Source organism: Callorhinchus milii, unplaced genomic scaffold (genome assembly GCF_018977255.1).
Source record: "Callorhinchus milii isolate IMCB2004 unplaced genomic scaffold, IMCB_Cmil_1.0 Scaffold15, whole genome shotgun sequence".
Lineage (NCBI taxonomy): Eukaryota > Metazoa > Chordata > Chondrichthyes > Chimaeriformes > Callorhinchidae > Callorhinchus > Callorhinchus milii.
In genome coordinates this window covers 15,933,377-15,952,482 of record NW_024704756.1, presented here as the reverse complement: position 1 = coordinate 15,952,482, position 19,106 = coordinate 15,933,377, and the positions used below count along the sequence as shown (strand labels likewise).

General features: G+C 38.1%; 1 protein-coding gene across 3 annotated transcripts in view; it reads left to right on the top strand.

Annotated features, from left to right (window-relative positions):
* atrx (ATRX chromatin remodeler) overlaps positions 1-19,106 on the top strand; it is a 65,523-nt gene that overhangs the window by 32,130 nt on the left and 14,287 nt on the right. For all 3 annotated transcript variants that reach the window (XM_042340739.1, XM_042340738.1, XM_042340740.1), the window contains exons 20-29: positions 4,197-4,334; positions 5,162-5,337; positions 5,620-5,737; positions 7,715-7,842; positions 9,034-9,122; positions 9,801-9,976; positions 11,389-11,542; positions 12,568-12,665; positions 15,112-15,220; positions 16,688-16,865. In XM_042340739.1, the coding sequence (XP_042196673.1) occupies positions 4,197-4,334; positions 5,162-5,337; positions 5,620-5,737; positions 7,715-7,842; positions 9,034-9,122; positions 9,801-9,976; positions 11,389-11,542; positions 12,568-12,665; positions 15,112-15,220; positions 16,688-16,865 (1,364 nt within the window). The remainder of the gene's footprint in view (positions 1-4,196; positions 4,335-5,161; positions 5,338-5,619; positions 5,738-7,714; positions 7,843-9,033; positions 9,123-9,800; positions 9,977-11,388; positions 11,543-12,567; positions 12,666-15,111; positions 15,221-16,687; positions 16,866-19,106) is intronic.

Genomic DNA, 19,106 nt, shown 5'->3' with positions numbered 1-19,106 from the left:
GATCCCTTTTAGACAGCCACAAATTGGGTCAAGGTACAGCGTGTTGCATCCAACGACGTCATTGATTTTCTTTGTAACCACAGCTGACTCGACCCATGTTAATGCAAAAAAATATAAAAATTTCCCCTTACCGATGTTTGTGCACCTTTACTGGAAAACAAGGATTGAAAAGTTAATTCAGACTTAATTTTGAGTCATAATAACTCCCAATGATTGAGGTTTGCCTTCAAAGCTCTTTCTGTTTGCAACTTAATGGTCCACTATCATTTGGCATTCACTATTTGACACAATTGCCCCATCAGTGAAGTGTTGTAACATGCAGTTTGCTGCGCCTTAAAGTATGCTGTAATTCATAGCAAACTCGATGGAGCATTCACACTAATTTACACTGACAGTTCTCATTTCTAAAGATGTTTCGTCCACAAAGTATACAGTCAATTCACTTTACAGTACGTTCTGTGAAGGGCTTTGAGACGTCTCGTAGATGTAATAAGGCACTATAATAAAATGCAAGGTTTTATTATTAATTCTGCAGTCACTGTTCTGTCTAATTTGCAAAAATTTACTTTGAATGCTAATATCTGAACTGCTCTTTGATAATGTTCATGATTTCTTTTCCCTCCTCGCAGCAGTACAGCGGGTTAAAAAGGGTCCATCTAGATCTGTTCGCCTCTAAATTACTCTGACAACTTTACTAGGCCACACATCAGGGGTATTATCTTTATCTGACCTTATCACAGTTCATAGGAAATGAAAGGAACTTGGCAGAATAGTCCTTTAGAGGTAGCTTGGAAAACATGATTCAGCAAGACTGAAAACATTGGAACTTGTAAAATCACCTACTTTGCCAATGGTCATGGTTGGAAAGGTGGTTAGAATCAATTAAATTGTAATTGCAAATGGTTGCCAGCTTGCAATAGCTTTGCTGTGACCCTCTTCATCTCTACAAACTTGAAAAATCAGCGGGTTCTTATCTTTAGATTTCAGCTTTGCAAAAAAAACGTTTATTCTCAAACTTTGAACTCTTGATTTTAAAAGCAATTGGGTTTTTTTAAACATGATTGCTATGATTAGCTTCTTTGTTTATGCTAACTAAGCCTGAACTGTTTGCTGCTCTTGAATAACGATTGCTAATTTCTTGACTGAACATTGGTTTCTTTCTTTTCACTCTACGGTGTGTTCTGTGTGCTTCCTTCCCCCTCTATTTCCAGTGGAGCAGGTTTGTATACTGTTGCTTAGTTTTCCTATGTTGCCCTGTAGAATTGAGGGACTATACTTTAGCAATTGGTTGACTCTTTAATATAGATCAGTTTAGAATGCATAAGCAATTTGAGTTCTTGCTTCTCTTGCTAACTTTAATCTCCAGCTGAGTTTTGGAAATGAAATTGAAGGTCACATATGTGGGTGTCAAATAATAGAGTGAACAGCAATGGCATATTCAGTACCTTCACTGCATATCTCAGTATTTTGAAAGCGGTGCCCTCATCTGCTAATAAAAAAAATTGATTGATTTGGCTGCTTTAACCACCCACTGGCCAACATTTATGAACATCTATTGATCTTGACAAGGAATTGCAGTCATATTTGTTGAGGTATTGAGCCATCCCTCCAACTTTCCACCTAGTTATATTTTAAAGTTTTCTTCACACTTAAACGGTTCATGCTGTTTGGCAATTTTTTCAAGCCAGAAAAACTCATCTGCCAAATCTTATCAAAATCTTAAACAAAAATCGAACTGTATTTTGCACTGAAAACAACTCGCAAGTAAAAGTTCCTTGTATGAGAAAAAACAAAATCGGTAATTCATTGAAACAGACTTAGAATTCAGCATCTTAAAATAAACAGGTCAACTGATTCACAAACAGAATTTGAAAATGAATTAAAAATAATTTATTTAATGTTTGTGCTCGTCAGTGTTTGTGTGAATGCTCTGCACCGGTAGATGGCAGCAAAGCACATGAATGCTGTGACCGTCTTACATTGACAAAACCCACGTTGAACAAATAGGCTTCTTTTTTTCTCAGTGAGGTCTGAGCAGAAGGATCGGTTACAGCGGGAAATATCATTAAACAATGAAGAATTGCCACTAACTCGCTAATGCAGGAGATTTTGTTCAAGTTGTCTTTTCAGCAAGAATGTTCAAAGCTTTATCTTCTTAGTGGGTTGAATTCTCTAAAGAGATTTAAATATATTGGAGCAAGTCCACGACAGTGTAAATTGCACAATCTTTTGGATGATTGAGCTGAAATAGCTTTTTTCATTCCGTATCTATCAACTCCTAATGTGCCAAGGATGGGTTTACACATCCAGTCTCTCTCACCTCTCTATGGGTCTGTACTTCATCATCAACACCTTCCACTATTGATGCTAAACACTATGTCAGATTGACCTGCTTTTATCCAGAGCAACAACGTTGATCCCTTTTCTGGATTGCAATCGTCTCAAAACTGATCGTTTTTTTTAAAAAAGCAATTTAAATCAAGTTCTCTTTACTAAGCTGCTCTCAGCTTAATGTAATGTTGTGCTGGAGGTGTTTGGACAGAAAAGTGATGTGAGCCAGTAGCTATTTTGGAGTACTTTCAACACTTCCATCTTAGCAAAGCTCTGCACATTCACACAGCTCTGATAAACTGCTCATTTATTTTCATGTTAGTGAAGAGTTCGCAATCCAACCAGTGGTTCACTAATCATAAATAGATAAACAAAGTAACTATTAACAATCTATTCTATTGTCAGGCAGTTTGAGCAGTTTTTAAACTAATTAAAAGTCTGCTTAGCAGGAGCTGGAGTAGCTCTCATTGGAGTCTCCCATGCTCCTCAATACTGAAATTCCAATGGTAATAGTATCATAGAAATATCCTGTGGTGTTGCATGCAGTTGACTTCATATATGAGCTGTGGCCTGACTTATCCAGAGAGTTGGTCATTTCTCTGGTTCTCTTGACAATCAAAGGGTCAAGTGTTTTAATTATTGTGGAGAATTCATTCTAAAATAAAATTCTGTTTTGCTTTTGGAGTGTTTGCAGCCAGTGGCGGCTGGTGACGTGACAGAGCACTTCATGTCTGACCTGAGTGAGATGCAGCTGTTTCTGTTTGATTATATAGCGGGACAGTGGAAAACGGGACACGACTTATTTCCACTTAAGCGTTCAAAAGTCTGGAGTCATGATGGGATTAAGGAGAAAAGGAATCTCTTGGAGAGAGTTTCAACAGTTCTTGTAGAAACTGGTATTGATCCAGTTCATTTAAAATAGTTTTTGAAGTTTACTGGCTGGTCTGTACTTTACTCTGGCTTCAAACAGCTGTCTTGTTTCTCTCTATAGCCCCTATCCCTGCCCTTGCCTGCCCCCCTTCCTCCCCACCCCAAAAAAGTTGGATGAATCCACTTGACAACAGTGGTAGTTATTTATTAAAAAAAGTTAATATTTTTGTAGTTTTCATGTTACAATGCAGGGTCTGTTTCAGTTTCCAGATTGAGAGCATCTTGAAGTTTTAACTCTGATCTAAAACATCAACTTATTCGAATTGAATTAAGAAAGCCATTCTGAAATTACAAGTGGGGAAAGTATTAGTGGTGTCCATTTAAATCTGTTCATGGGAACTAAGATTGACTTTGTTTAATGAAGGGAGGTGCATGTATATTTTTGTGTCCCAGCTGCCTGTAGGGTTTTATGTATTTTGGAACTACTGGTTAGAGACAGTTTAGGAGGGAGCAGACATTTTGTGACTAAATTCCTGTTAAAGTAATCTCATGAATGGAGAAAAATCTGTTGTCTCCTTTGGAGTGGTGAACCAAATATTTCCTGATTACTGGGTTTGGCTGATGCTTTTAATGTCCTCTTATTTGACCTGTACATCCCTCTGTCAAGAAATGGCATGTTAGGCATTTATAACACTTGCCTATTTTAAAAATATTTTTTTTCTGGCTTGGTCAAACTTGGCCTTAGTTGAGTACTCCAACGCTGCCACGTATGAGGGCACTCTCTGAATACAAGTTGTTGTTGAAGCTTAAGTATTTATTTTCCTCTTTGCAAGATAACTTGTGTTCAAAACATTGCTTTACCAGACAACTGTATAACAAATCTTTGCACATTCAGTGGTGGTTTGTTGCACGCTTAAAATGCTGAATTATTTATACCAGGGTAAATAATAACAATTTTTTAAAAAATTGTAATTGTTTTTGTTTTTCCCACTTAGGTCCAGACTTTGTTATATGTGATGAAGGACATATACTTAAAAATGAAGCCTCGGCCATATCCAAGGCAATGAATTCAATTAATACAAGGCGGAGGATTATCCTAACAGGAACACCTTTACAGAACAACTTGGTAGAATGTAAGTTAGCTTTTCTTAAAAAAAAGCTTCCATGTAAACTTTATTTGCTGTCTAAGAGTAAAATTTATAGATGAATTTATTGTTCCTATATAGAATTATTGTTTGCACTTTTCTGTGAGAAGCATCTCATCCTTATGATTAATTGTGGAATTCATCATTTGGAGGAAAGTGTCGATGTTACAAATATCGCCAATATTTGAGTCACAGGTTGGTGACTCTTGTATTCAACAGTCTGTGTTTTCATGCCTAAATGGTTTAAATTATAAATTCATACTCTTTTAATGAACAAATCTGAGGTCAAGTTATTTTGGTTCCAGATAGTTTCTTCCTCGGGAGAACTGATTATTAATCTACTGATGATTCATCACTGAGTGGCTTTTCTTTGAATTAGTCCTTCAACCAGTGGAGTCCTGTAGCTCAATGGTTAGAGCACTCGCCTCGCAAGAGAGAGATCTGGGTTTGATTCCCAGCAGGATGAAACCTTGGCAAGTTTCCTTACTCTACCCGCCCGATAATAATCCCTCAAGAAAAAAAACAATAATAAATTGGTCACTTCATTCCACGACTGTTTGTGGGACGCTGCTGTGCGCAATTGGCTGCCGCGTTTCACTCAAAAATATAGTCAATTCACTTTGCACCATATTCTGTGAAACGCTTTGAGACGTCTAGAAGACGTGACAAGCGCTCTATCAAATGCAAGGCTTATTTATTTTATTATAACCATTTTAAATTCTGTATTCATGGAAGTATGCAAATGGTGGATTGCGTTCATAGAATACCTGTATAAATTTTGAGGAGATGAAATACTTAAACTCTTCCCTCTACAGATCACTGCATGGTGAATTTCATTAAGGAGAACCTTCTTGGTTCAATCAAAGAATTCAGGAACCGGTTTATGAATCCCATTCAGAATGGTCAGTGCGCAGACTCCACTTTGGTAGATGTGAGAGTGATGAAGAAACGTGCCCATATCCTGTATGAAATGTTAGCTGGCTGTGTGCAGGTATGTACAGTAAAGTAAAGCTTCATAATTTTTGTGGCAAAACTGTTCACTTCCAAGCCAACCCTCCCCAACTTGTAAATGACTCTCTTGCATTGGTTGCTTTGTGGGTGTTTTTATATAAGGAAAGGGAATGGCTGCCCTTACAGTTGCATAATGGTTTTTTTGTTCCTCCTCCCCCACCCACCACCACCCACAATGCCCCCAGTTTATTTGAGTAATAATATTAATTAAATACACCATGACACTTTTTTAAAAAAAGTTCTAATTTTGCTTTTCACACAGCGAAGAGATTACACTGCGCTCACAAAATTCTTGCCACCAAAGCATGAGTATGTTCTTTCTGTGAGAATGATGCCAATCCAGTGTAAGCTTTACCAGTTCTACCTTGACCATTTTACGGGTAAGTAAAACTTGGCTCATTTTGTTTTAACTGATGTCAATTTTGGTTCCTTTGCATTATTATCGCTTGTGCCTGCCTCGATTTCTGTTTTCGTTTTGCAACTGCATGGAATTGTGTCCAAAGGACACCACACAAAAGTTCTGAGTAATATTGTCGGGTTCCAGATTACTGAACTAAATGGATCACAATGGGACCCATAAAGTAAGTAACTAATGTGAGTTGTCAAAAGTGTGCTCTCGGGAAGGAACAACAATGCGACCTATCATTGGTTTTCAGAGCCACAGAGGAAATTTGTAGTTGTGTGTGGCCATTTGGCTACTTTGGTGATGTAGGAGTTTTGCTGATCCTTCTGTGGATATCGCAGGTAGTGTAAAGCAGTAAGACTTTATCTTCTGCGGCTGGCAGTCATTCTGTCCACTGATTTTAAGCATTCTGTCATTAACTGTTATACTGTTTTTTATATTCTTAGGAAATGTTAATTCTATCAGACTTTGAAGGTTGATCTTTTCTTGAAATAACCGTAAGAATTTTAAGGAGTACATCTTGAATAAGGAATTTTCTAAAGCTTTCATTGTAAAAGGGTCACGGGTATATATCACTATCGTATTTAGCCTCACGGGAAAACCTGTTAGTTGAGTTGCTTATGTTCCAGTGTCCTAAGAGTAATATAATTTCTGTGTAAGGTGCCATTAATGTTGCTTTCTACACCTGTAGAATTTGTGTGTAATTTATTCATGTTAAATTGGAAGGAAATTGGTCTGTTTTGAACCCACATTTGAGGTTCTTCCAAAGTGGCACGGAGTCCTTATCGGCCATTAAAATACTGCCAAGTCAGTAGATATCTATCAATAATGTTACTTTTGTTATGGTCTGTTTGTGTCAAATGGAGTCATTGATTAGCCAAAAACTAGCACTAGTATAATCAGTGAACACTTTGAATTTGTGGCCAAATGTACCTAATCAGCATAATTTTTGCAACACTTTATGAAACTCTTTGAGGACAGTAACTACTGAGCAAGATCTGTGCAATAATCTAGTAATCATCTTTGAGAACTACAATGAGGCATTCATCTTGTGGCTTATACTTAAATGATGCTATTCCATAATTATGGAGTTGAACTTCATTTTCATTCAAGTGTGCTATGATATCATAGTGCATTTTAATAGCGTGCAGGTTTGAACGATGGTGAATTCGAACCAGATGTTTGAAAAGAGGTAATACTGGCTAACTGACTTCTTGGGATCGTGGCATGATGTATTCAGGAGAGTCGATGCTTAGACAAAAATTGGTATTTTAATTTCAGTGAAAAAAAGATTCTTGCAACACGTGCTTCTGTTGTTTGGCCAATAACTGTAGGTAAACCAATGAGTTTCTGTAATTTATTGGACAACACTGATATAATGGAAATAGTACAAACCTGAACATCTTGTTTCAATATACAGTAGTAGCCTTAAAGGAGCAGGAAACAAATGGGGAAAGTACCAAAAACAGGTGATTGTTGCAATGTTTTTCCTTTTAAATGGGAGTAGATCACATTTAGGTATTTACAATGAAAGCAAATTCAATCAAAGTGGTAGGCAGTGAATTTGGTCCACTAATTCATCTGAATATATCAACAAGATGACTTGACTAGCATTAACTTAGGTACCATGCTACATTGGGGTGCAGCAAACAGTGAAAAACTGAATAATGAGTTATCCTGATCACTGAGTTGTCTTCTCAAGATGACAGCTTTGTGAGTGCCATAACTTGCAGTGATTCTGTCTTGCGTAAATGAGATCAAAATTAATCCATAAATCTGTGACATTTTTTTGTTGGGGTGGATGAGGTGAGACTTCAAGCTGTGTGTAGTAATAATAATAATTAATCACTGTGGTCCAGGTACTTTAAATGAAAAATAGTTTTTGAGACCCTGTCAGAAGATAACTTAAATATATGCAGTTATACAAGGGATTGATAACCTTAAATTCTTTCAGGTGTTGGGGCCAATAGTGAAGGAAGAGGAAAAACGGGAACAAGACTCTTCCAGGACTTCCAGATGCTCAGTAGGATATGGACCCATCCTTGGTGTCTGCAATTGGACTACATCAGTAAAGAAAACAAGGTATTGCAGACTAGACTAGTAGACTTTGGACCAGATCAGCGAATGCCTGTCTATTCGGGAGTTCCATTGTTTTCTGGATGAAAACCTTCAGTATAATTTATTTGAATATACAGTCAATTCACCTTACAGTATATTCTGTGAAGCGCTTTGAGACGTCTAGAAACATGAAAAGTCCTATATCAAATGCAAGGATTATTATTATAAATGTTACCATGGTATTACAGAAGATCATTTGCTGCAGTTTTCACATTTCAATACAGTCATTAATATAGTAGTAAATTCAGGTCAATCATGACTAACAACTCTTATTTTTGGTGGCCCAGACCTCCATTTTAGTGACCCACCAGTTTTTACTAACTTGCCAAACAAACAAACTACTCAAGTTCACCTGCAAGTAATCAAAGTGGCAGCATTTTGGTTGTTCAGTGTGTAATTTATTGGGGAAAGTTTGTTAAAATACTGATGGTAGCTTAATTCTTAATGTGCCGTTTTTAATTTACCCACACTCGTTCCTACACATGGATTTAAGCAAACTTCTTTCCTGAACACTAACCCAAACCTGCCATTATTTTTAAAATGCGAGTAAAATTCTAATACTTTAATTACAACCAGTCCTCCTTTCCAATTAAAAACGCTATACAACTGTTTTTTTTGCATTCCCCAAATTAGTCCTCTTTACATTAAACATGTTTTTGATCTGAATCGTGTGTGTGTGTATATATATATATTTTAAAATCTGTAGCAAGCAGAACGTGAAATGGTGAAATAAGAGTAGGATAATGTTTTGGGTATGAACTAAGGAAACTTAAGTCTTGGTTTGGTAACTTGCTTCCCTCTTATGACGACGCTCAATTTGCATCCAATGCTGTTTCCAAATATTCACTCTTTCAGTTGCTGAACAACCTCTGTATTTCCAATCTTTTTGTATTTCTATTCAACTAGTCTCTATTTGTAAAAGAATATCTAAACCTCCTTAATTTGTCTAAAAAAATTGCAGCTTTTTTAAAAAAAATCCTTGTTCTTGAACCTACACACATCTAATGTTGTGCTGTATATGCTTCTGGTTGAGGAGAATGAAGATTGACTTGAGAGGGGTTGAATCATTGATTAAGGAAATAGTGATGTACATGAAACGCTTTGTTTGCTTTTGTTGATATCCAGAACATAATAGCAATCCATCTTATTATTTAGGGTTACTTTGATGAGGACAGCATGGATGAATTCATAGCATCTGATTCGGACGAATCTTCAATGAGTCTTACTTCTGAGGAAGATAAAAGGTTATATATAATTTTTTTTACCTTTTTCGGCTCATGTTTTGATCATTTAAAGGAGTGGTTTTCATTCTTGCATGTGGGTGTTATTCTTGGGTTAGTGTGCTGTTCCAAAGAAAAGGTGTGAGCTTCCTGCCTGGATATCTTGGTTTATATTCTCTCTCTGTCCACATTCAACCCTTTAATGTGACAAGAGCTGTGAGTTTTATGTGAAAAGTGTTGTGCAAAAAGGCAAGTTGTATGTGCATGTCTGGAGCTTTCAATCTCTCCCAAATTACTCCTGCAAAACTGGAGTGTTCAGGTGCTGAATAAATATGCATTGTACCTGGTTGTAAGGAATTCAAGCAAGGACAGTGTTTTTGTACAGTGCCTGACTGCCCATTAGGCAACCTGTTGGTTTTTTTTCGAGCCAAAGCGTTTATACTAGCTCTAATTTAAACACATTCTTTCAGTTAATTATCGAGTAGATCATTTTATTCTCCTGTGCTTTTTTTTGGTAGAAGTGGGGAGGGTAAGGGATTATGCATTGATGGTTGATAGCCCGTCCCTTGCTTTCTAAATAATGTTTATGGCCAAGAAACCATTTTGTTTCCTCAATTTTTTCGCTGTTCCAGACGGTGCAACAATGATGTAATAATCTGAATTTTAGAAACTCATTCCAGTCGGTCTCATTAAAACACTTAGGAAAAAGAAAAAAGGCAAGCGGGGGAAGAAAGACGATAGCAGCTCGAGGGAGAGCGGCAGCGACAATAATGTGGAAGTGATCAAAGTGTGGAATTCACGTTCCCGTGGTGGTGGGGGGGAAGCAAGCAGAGAGGCACCGCCGGTTGTGGAAACACCTCCGATTAAACCAGAAGAAGGTACAGAATTTATTTTGGGGGTTTTCTGGGCAAATGGTGCGTTTATCATGTTTGAGCTGGTTCCCACAGTTGAATTTTTTGCATGTTGGATTCACGTTGCTGGGCACTTGTTTATCGCTTTGAAAAATGGTGATTGTACACTTGGCTAAGGTAAATAAATAGAAATTATTCAGTATTCCAATAATTTGCTTTGGAACTAATAGAGAATAGAAGAAGAAAACATTAGCTCTTCATTTGACAGTCTCTCAACTCTGGATGTTGGAACGAGTGGGAGGAGAGGGGTGGGATGAGTCCTCCACAGTTCTTCAGAAAGCCTATCTCATGACGAATTAACAACAACAAAATGACATTCGTATAGCGCCTTACACGTCGCGAGGACATCTCAAGGCACTGGATTAAATATCACAGCTGCCTTCTAGATGTTATCTTTACACCCATTTGTACCACATTTTGAATGACCTACGTGGAATGCATTTCAAAGCTATTTGCTTCATTGTTTTTTTTTTTGCAGAGTGGATGGTAATAATAAGGAAGTGGCTGGTGTGTTAGTTCCAGATTGGCCCCTCATTCAGGGAGTTGGGTACTGACTTGTAAGGCAGTAGAGAACTGCGGATGTTGGCAAATCCTTCTAACCTCTGCAAATAGTCATTCTTCACATCTGAGCCTCTGCAGTACGTGATGACAGGCTTTTTGGATTGTGGGGGCGTTGTTGTAAAATCTCCAAAACAAACTTTCCGTTTCATCCAGAAGGTTTTTATTTTGCTCACTTTGGAAGCTGCTACAAAATCAAGAACCCACAACAACTGAAATCATAAAAATACCAGTCCTAAAAACATAATGTGTCTGGCCAGTCCGTCGATTGAGGTAGCCTTCTCAGGATTTCTTAGGCTTGGTGCAGAAACAACATGGCCTCACAACCAACAACAAATGACATGTATTTAGTGACTTTCATTTCGGTAGGATGTCCCCAGGCGCTGGACAGTCAGGGATTTGGAACCAAGCTGAGGATTGGGATCAGGAGGGGTGGAGGGCAGGGAGGGTGGGTGTAGGAGCGTGGCCGAAGGCCCAGTTGAAGAGGAGGCTCTTAAGATGCGACTTGAAGGAGGCGAGGGAGGGAGCAAGGCGAAGGGACTCGGATGGATTTCCAAAGGGTAACCGTAGAGAGGCTGAAGGCCCAACCGCCGATGGTGGGGTGGGCCAAGCTGTGGAACGTGGAGCAGGCAGGGGAGGGAGCTTGATGTTCAACTGGAAGCCTGTAATGTCGGATACGTTTATTGAGTTTACGCTTGGCGAAATTTCAAACAATTCTTGCTAAATTTTTATCCTGAGCATTCTTTACCTTTTCTGACCATGGTTTATGCATTATAGTTCTGTTCCCTAATCTCATTAGTGAATTGTTTTTCTGTTTACAGTGAAGCCCCCCAATACGTCTAATCCAGGCAGTCCTGCTGCAGACTGGTACAAGGGATTCATCACTGATGCTGATGCGGAAATATTGGGACATTCTGGAAAAATGCAACTTTTATTTGAAATTCTACGCATGGCTGAGGAAATTGGCGAAAAAGTGTGAGTAGAGAGAGACCAGATACAGTAAGACTCGCATAAGTCTTATCTTTATAATCACCTAAATTGCACATTCACCGAGTTCCATTCAGCTTCCTGTCAAACCCACTTTCCTTTGCCCAACTCGTGTTAATCCATCAAAGTTCCACAGCAATTCTGTTACACTATGTGATAAACCAAATCGAATCCGATCGATCATACCAGACACAAGCACTTCTGAAACACTCGTCCACAAAGAGCTCACCGAGAGCAGAACAGAAACTACAGATTTTTGTTTCTTTGGAATCATGAGGTTGGAGGCATGCATGTAAATGATCTCCCGTTACTACTCCATGTTATGTCGTCGACCAGTTTTTGTACTGGCAGTCCACATGAATTGGGCTTGTTTAGTTCTTGCTCAACATTTCTACCTATTGAATAGTTTACATTCTTTGTTTTAGGTGTGTAAGTTGAGGAAATCCATATTTATAGAGCCAAACTGATTAAACTGCTTGTAATTCATCGCTGGTTATAAAGAATATTGTATATTGATGAAACAAATACTTCCCCAACCACACTTTCCCTGTGCACATTTGAAGACATTTATTTGTTTAGCTCTCCCGTCAAATTTTCAAGACCGAGGTGGATAGATATTTGTTAGGTAAGGGTATCAAGGGAATATGGGGCAAGAGTGGGCAATTGGAGTTGAGGTACAGATCAGCCATGATCTTATAGAATGGTGGAACAGACTCGAGGAGCTGAATGGCCTACTCCTGTTCCTATCATTTATAGCAATTGCAAGGAACATTGCCACTTTCTGTACAGCTGTAGTTTTTCTGTGAGTTACTAACAACAACAACAACTTATATTTATATAGCGCCTTTCATGAGGGGTTGCATCCCAGAGCACTACTTAGGGTGGAATATATAGTGGAATATATCAGCACCTCACATCTAGTTAAAACCATTACTTTTATGGATGTAATTAATCGTGATCAGCATTTCTCAACGTACGGGACTTCATACTATTGTTAATGTATTCCATTTCAGGCTTGTTTTCAGCCAGTCTCTGATATCATTGGATTTGATAGAAGACTTTCTGGAACTTTCAAACCGGGCGAGGACAGAGAAATCCGGTGATGATAAAGGTAACCTTTATTCCTGGTTTTTTTAATTGTATCGTTTTCTATCTTGAGTGCCCTGAGCTGCTTATTGACTGACTTCATTTAAAATTGGAACATTGTTAAAGGTGCGGGTTATTATGACTTAAGGTAAGTGAGGGAGTAAACTTTGGTTGGTGTACAACGTTTGGTTCTTATCGAATGGCGGGGCAGGCTCGAGTGGCCGAATGGCCTACTCCTCCTAATTCTTATGTTCTTATGTTCTACACATGAGATAGATGCAATGTTAGATACTGAATGCTTGTGGGACATTGTTGTATACAAATTAGCTGCTGCACTCACCTACAAAATGCACGGTCACTACACTTTATAGTAAAATCCTGTGACTCTTTGAGGCATCTTAGCACTATATCCAATTTAAGGATTATTTCTATTATAAACCGAGTGATTTTCCCAGCACTGGAAACCTGAGGCACTATTACTGATTAAATTGAGTAATTTTTTTAATATAAATATTTATTGTGTGTATGTATGTGTGTGTATATATAGCAAAACTCTGTGATAGCAAACCAGACAGGCTACCTTTCTCACCAAATGTAAAAGATTTGAGTAAGGGAGGCAAATTTCCTCGACTCTGGTTGATTCTGTGGTCTGAAAGTAGGCAATATTTCTATTTTGCAGTAACTGGTATGATGTGCATAATCACGTTCGTGGTTTCCCATAATCCATCAACTAGCATTACCACTTCCGCGTGTCACCCTTAAGGAACATAATGCATTGTGTATTCATATTGAACAAATAAACTGTAACCCCAGTGAATTAAAGGTTAGTTAACCAATGCCTGCAGCAATCAGCTGTGTTTTCTGTACATCTGGCATTAGGTAGTGTTGCTGCACAACATAATTAAACTGCAGCTGTTCTGCATTTCAGTTCCACAGCGATTAGACCTTAAAGGTTTGATTCCTGAAAGTATTACTTTTGGGATGCAATTTGTCTGGGATAGATTGTTGCCTAGTAATTGAAACCACGCACACTGGGGGAATTAAAAAAAAATAGGGTTAATGTTGTAATACAGGAGGTTAAATAAGTTTTGTCCTTTAAAATTGACTTTTTACACCAAGAATAAGTATACAAAGATATTATTTTGACTTGAATAATTAATATTTTTCAGCATTACAAGCAGTAATAATATGCAAAAGGAACCTTTTGCCCTGCAGAGAACAGCTCATTGAGTTGAAAGCTGGGTATGAAAGATTGAAAGAAGGGTAGGGTGGGGGAGCCATGTTTAGTGAATTTGTTGTAACTGCTGCTTGAGGGAGGGGGTGTAATGTAGCCTATAAGGATATCTGAGAGAGGGGTGTAAGGGACATGCCCCTAAAACTTGATAGCCATTGTACTCTGAGTGGCACTTGTGCTGGTGTAGAGCTGCTTTGAGATTTTGTGCACTAATTGGCCACCTTAGGGTTGTAACTGTTGCCTTGTTTGGTGCTTTTTGCACTTAATAAATATTTTAAAAATCATCGGGGGGTTTCTCTCATTTGTAAGTTCAGCTTCATTCTCCCTCACTTCAGTCATCAGTGTTGGGCAGCTCTATTTGTGGATATTTCCAAAGCTCCCACAAGTATCACTCGAGAACTGTTGTAGTCTGGTAAGACAAACAAGATTTTTTAAAAAAAAAACACTTATTACTACGGCGAGCTCCATCTGAAATTAGAATGGAGGCTAATTATTGTACACAGATTATAGTCTAATACTTGTGATTTCTAATTGGCAGGCAAGATATTTTTTGATTTAAATAACAAAGTAGGATTAATAAAAAAATTACGATTAATTTGGAGGCCTTTTGAATCTGAAGTGTCGCTTTTATTTCTTTGACCACCTACAGTGCTTTTTACAATCACATGTTGTACGTTAGCAGTACAAAGCATTCCCCCTGCCCCCTCTCCGTGCTTTTTGCCTGATATTACCATGCCTCCACCATTGCCAATTGGGTTGTATAAGAGCTACCTCTTGGTGACTCCTGATTTTCCTGCATCCCTGTAGCCCAGTAGGAAGCCATGCTGGAACACGCACTCACCACTGACCTTGCCATGCTGGGGAAATGCTTACCTGTGGACCTCACTGTTACTGACGGGAGGCCGCTTGATAATCCAGAGCTTTATTTCAGATAGTAAAAGCTTTGTTTACAATGATCATTGGAATCCTGCTCCTGGCAGTACTTGACCTTGACTTCCATGCATGCTGCAGCTCCAAATTGGTAGCTTAATTCTAGGTATACTCCTGTTTGTGTGTTGGTGCTTCAACATGCAGCATTGATCTGCTCCTGGATTAAATAAATGCTCGATCGTGGTTGTAAGGTCCAAGTGGCATTTGTGCCATTTTATTTCATAGGTGTGTTACAAAGAGTAAGATTTTGTTAAAAGTATGTCGTATGTGCTCCATTTACAAATAACTGGATAACTTCTGATTGCAGATAGCTGGAAGTGGTACAGAAACATTGATTACTATCGTATGGATGGTTCCACAAGTGCACAGACTAGAAAAAAGTGGGCTGAAGAATTCAATGATGAAAGCAATCCGAGGTACCGCAATTCTAGTCTTGTAGATAAAACTGCTTAAAGCTATTGATATTGTTAATCTGCAAAAAGGTGTCTTAAATTTGTAGACATGTAGATTGAAGGGGAGAGGATTGCAATTTTGCATGGTTAGTTGCCAAATTTGTTTTAAATAGAGTAATTATTTCAAGCGGTGTTGAATGTAAAATTGATAATTGATAATTATGGGATGGTATCACAATTGAACTTCCTTGATCCAAATAATCCAGAAATAATTCAGAAAAAGTAGTTCAAAACACTTTCAAATCAATTCTGCAACTATACCTGAAACATAAGAAATATGTTTTTTTTAAAGTTTTGCATTCATAACGTGTGCTAAAGAAACACTTCAATTATTTCAGGCTGAGAGACCTAAGGAGAATTTTAAGATCCACCGGAGAGTAAAGTAGAAAGCAATGCAATGAGACTTGATTTAAGGGTGGCTTGTAAGGAGGAGTGTTTGGGATGACTAATTTGGACTGAGGGGAATGTTCAAAGGATTGCTGGCCAAAACCTATTGACAAAATAAAGACCAAAGTTGTGATCAAGAAGTTCAAAGCTGTTTTTTTTAAACCTGGCAGTCACATCATCCTGGGAATTCAAAACTATTAATAATTGGAAACAGTATTGTGTGTTAGTTCTCCAAATGCGTGTTCCCTAATTAGCGAATACTTTCAGTTACATTTGAGTGTTTGTGTCTTTCTCTGTTGGAAGCTTCCTGTTGAGCTGTCTGATTACAGGGCAGCTTGTATGTGTGTAAGCTGTCCTGCCCTTTGATGTGGTGAGAATACTGTTTTTTACACATGTGCAGCAAATTCAGGAGTTTGAAAACATTCAAATGAGACCATTGAATAGGATCCCTGCAGTAGCAGCACTGCTTAAACGAATTATAACTACCAACTGCAGGATGTCCTTTAATAAAACTGCTGCTTGAAAATTGAAACAGTTCACGTGGCCCTTGTTTACATACATGGTTTAATCAAGTTAGAATCAAAGATTGCGAGTGGAGTTTCAGATGAAACTTTAAAATGAGACCTGTACAGGTGGGCATTGAAAGATCCCACAACACTATTCAGAAGGAGAATGTAGCTAGGGTCATCTGGCCAATAATCCTTCATATAAATTGAACGTCCGTTGCATGGCCATTTGGACTTTGGTGTGCACAAAATGGCTGCTGTTTGGTGCCTGTGTATTCTGTTTAAATGTGTACATGATGCTAGGGTTTATTAATTCAGTCTTTTAAAATGTTGGCTTGCAATAAAATAGTAAGAGTTTGAGCTGCTAACACAGATCTGAGTTGTGAAGATGAAATATCAAGTGTGGAATAAGGTGGAGCCAATGTGAGGATGCCCTCTGAACCATGGAAGCAAATAGTAGTTTTTACGATAGCCTTATTCCTGGTGTGAATTTGATTTCTAATCTGGCCTAATCTTTCCATGTAATTTTGTCTTGCAGGGGTCGTTTGTTCATCATTTCCACCAAAGCAGGATCTCTGGGGATAAACCTGGTCGCTGCCAACCGTGTCATAATTTTTGATGCCTCCTGGAATCCTTCCTATGATATTCAGAGTATCTTTCGTGTTTACCGTTTTGGACAGATAAAGCCAGTCTTTGTTTACAGATTCTTGGCTCAGGTAAAAAAAACACTACACCACCTTCAATACTTTCTTAAAGCAACACTTTGAGTTTGGCATCTGTTAAAGCGTCAGACATGAAATTTACTATCTTAATTTGAGAAGTCACCTGTGGTGCTTATAAACCTATTTTTGATGCACCATATCATGTATATAATATCAGGACTATGATTGTTGTATAGGTTTGATTCTCTTTTCCCTTTCCCCATTCTAATTATTATTTTAACTTGGAAACCTAAGGCTATACAGCTACTTGGGTTCAAGTCTATCAATCGCCCTGAAGTTAATGTTAGCAGCCTGTGCAGACACGCTGCTTGTTCAGTTGAAGAATGGGAACATGAATGGACAGGGCAGGCGAGCATTGAAATCGAAAAGAACATGTAAATGTGTTGGGAAAGAAAAACTGGGAAGTGATTAAAGAAACCGAGGATAGTGAGTTTTTTTTATAGAATAGCTTCAAATTAAAGGATACATAATAATATTATTATTAAAGGATACAGAAAGGGCAAAAGTTTGAAAGCCAAACTACATAAGGGAAGGCTGCTGCAATAAAAACAAAAAAACTGAGGGTGGAAAGGGGGCATTGGGGGTAAAATGAGGCTGCGAAAAAGTCACCCGAATAGGGTGGGAGCTACCCTTATTCCTGAGGTGTCTACAAAGGGAGGTTCTACTCTACTAGACGTAAATTAAAATGGAGAGATATTAATTGCTGCATTTCTGAGGCCTGTAAAATCGTAGAGTTACAAGTAAACGAAGGCCTTCAGTACATTTGATCTCATCCATCCAGAAAACCTACCCTGTCAAATTATCATGACAACATTGAGCCGTTTCTTAAAACAAGTCCCTGGACTCAGATACCCTTCCTAGTGAAGTGGAAACTCGTTTAGCTAAACTCTTCCATATATTTAATTATCACAAAGAAGGTTCAGTCGAACATTTACAGTTATTTCACAGTATGGTTGTAATAATTTGTCTGCCACTAGCCACACTAAGACTCCTAATTTGGAGGAATGCTGGTTCTAATGTTACAAGCGAGTTTTAATACAGAAATTCTGGATCTTACCACTTGTTTTTATTTTCCCCATTCACTGAAACTACATCTAGTGTGTTCAGCTTTTGTAAAATGTAATGATGTATAGGTATGCTTGTCACTTGCTTACCTTGACTGTCAAGCAACTGACCGTACCTTCAGCTATGTTCACTTGAGAATGATGAGTGAGGTCTGCACACCATTGGGAATCTGGTTGGGAATGTCTGTGCCTTTCTAAGACATTTTTTTGAAATCGTAAACCACATGAGCTCTGCACTATACAGTACCCCTACTTGGCCACCTTTAATTATAGTTTTCTGCTGCCACTGCTATTCATCACTCCCGTGCTTATTCAGCATTTGAGTATGACTTTTTTATTTTTATATATATATATATGTATATTATATATATTCAAGATTTCTGGCTTCAATCTGTATCAACTAAAGGGAATAATTTCCTGGAGCTGGTTGCAATTGGTGATTGCCATTGGAGACATTGATTCAAGAAAGTTCTTTTTTAACGGTTCCAAAAACAATTGGTTGGGACGAGGAGAGGGCTAGAGTTTAAAAGCTGAATTGGTCATTTTGTGAAAAACATGTCAAGTCAGATTCATGAGTCAGAATTCTTTGGGAGAATCAAAATGGATTGTTGTCTCAATGAAGAAAATTGTGCCCTTGTACTGCTTTGGCAGTGGTGATCCTCCCCACTTCTCTCCCTTTACACTCGTTGTTCTTTTTCTTCCATTATCACTTATATGTGCAGAAGTTCATTTTTTTAGCAAGTTTTTTTTGTGTACTGTCATTTTCTAAAGTATGATGAATTTTGTGCTTTGAGACTTTCTACTGGCATGAGTGGTACTGTCTGTATAAATGTAATATATAATTTGAATTCCCAACAGTTTAAATTTCAAGAAGACATTGGTCGTCTTTCAGTCATCTCTACAGTTGATCTTTGCATTTCAGTGTCAGCCCGTCAAAGCCCTGTCCATGTTTTCACACAGAGCTGATATCAGTTTTAAGATCTGTATTTAATGTTGTGAATGCTTTCTGATGACTAAGTCAGTCAGATTCAAAAGTGATGTTGCCAGACTTAACAATAGTGCTCATTGTGGTTCTTGATTTTCTGGAAGACTGTCCTGCTATCCAAGCTTGAGTCTTGAAAGTTCTTTCAAAAACTCACTTTGAATTGCAGGTCACAGAGGAAATCTAGTT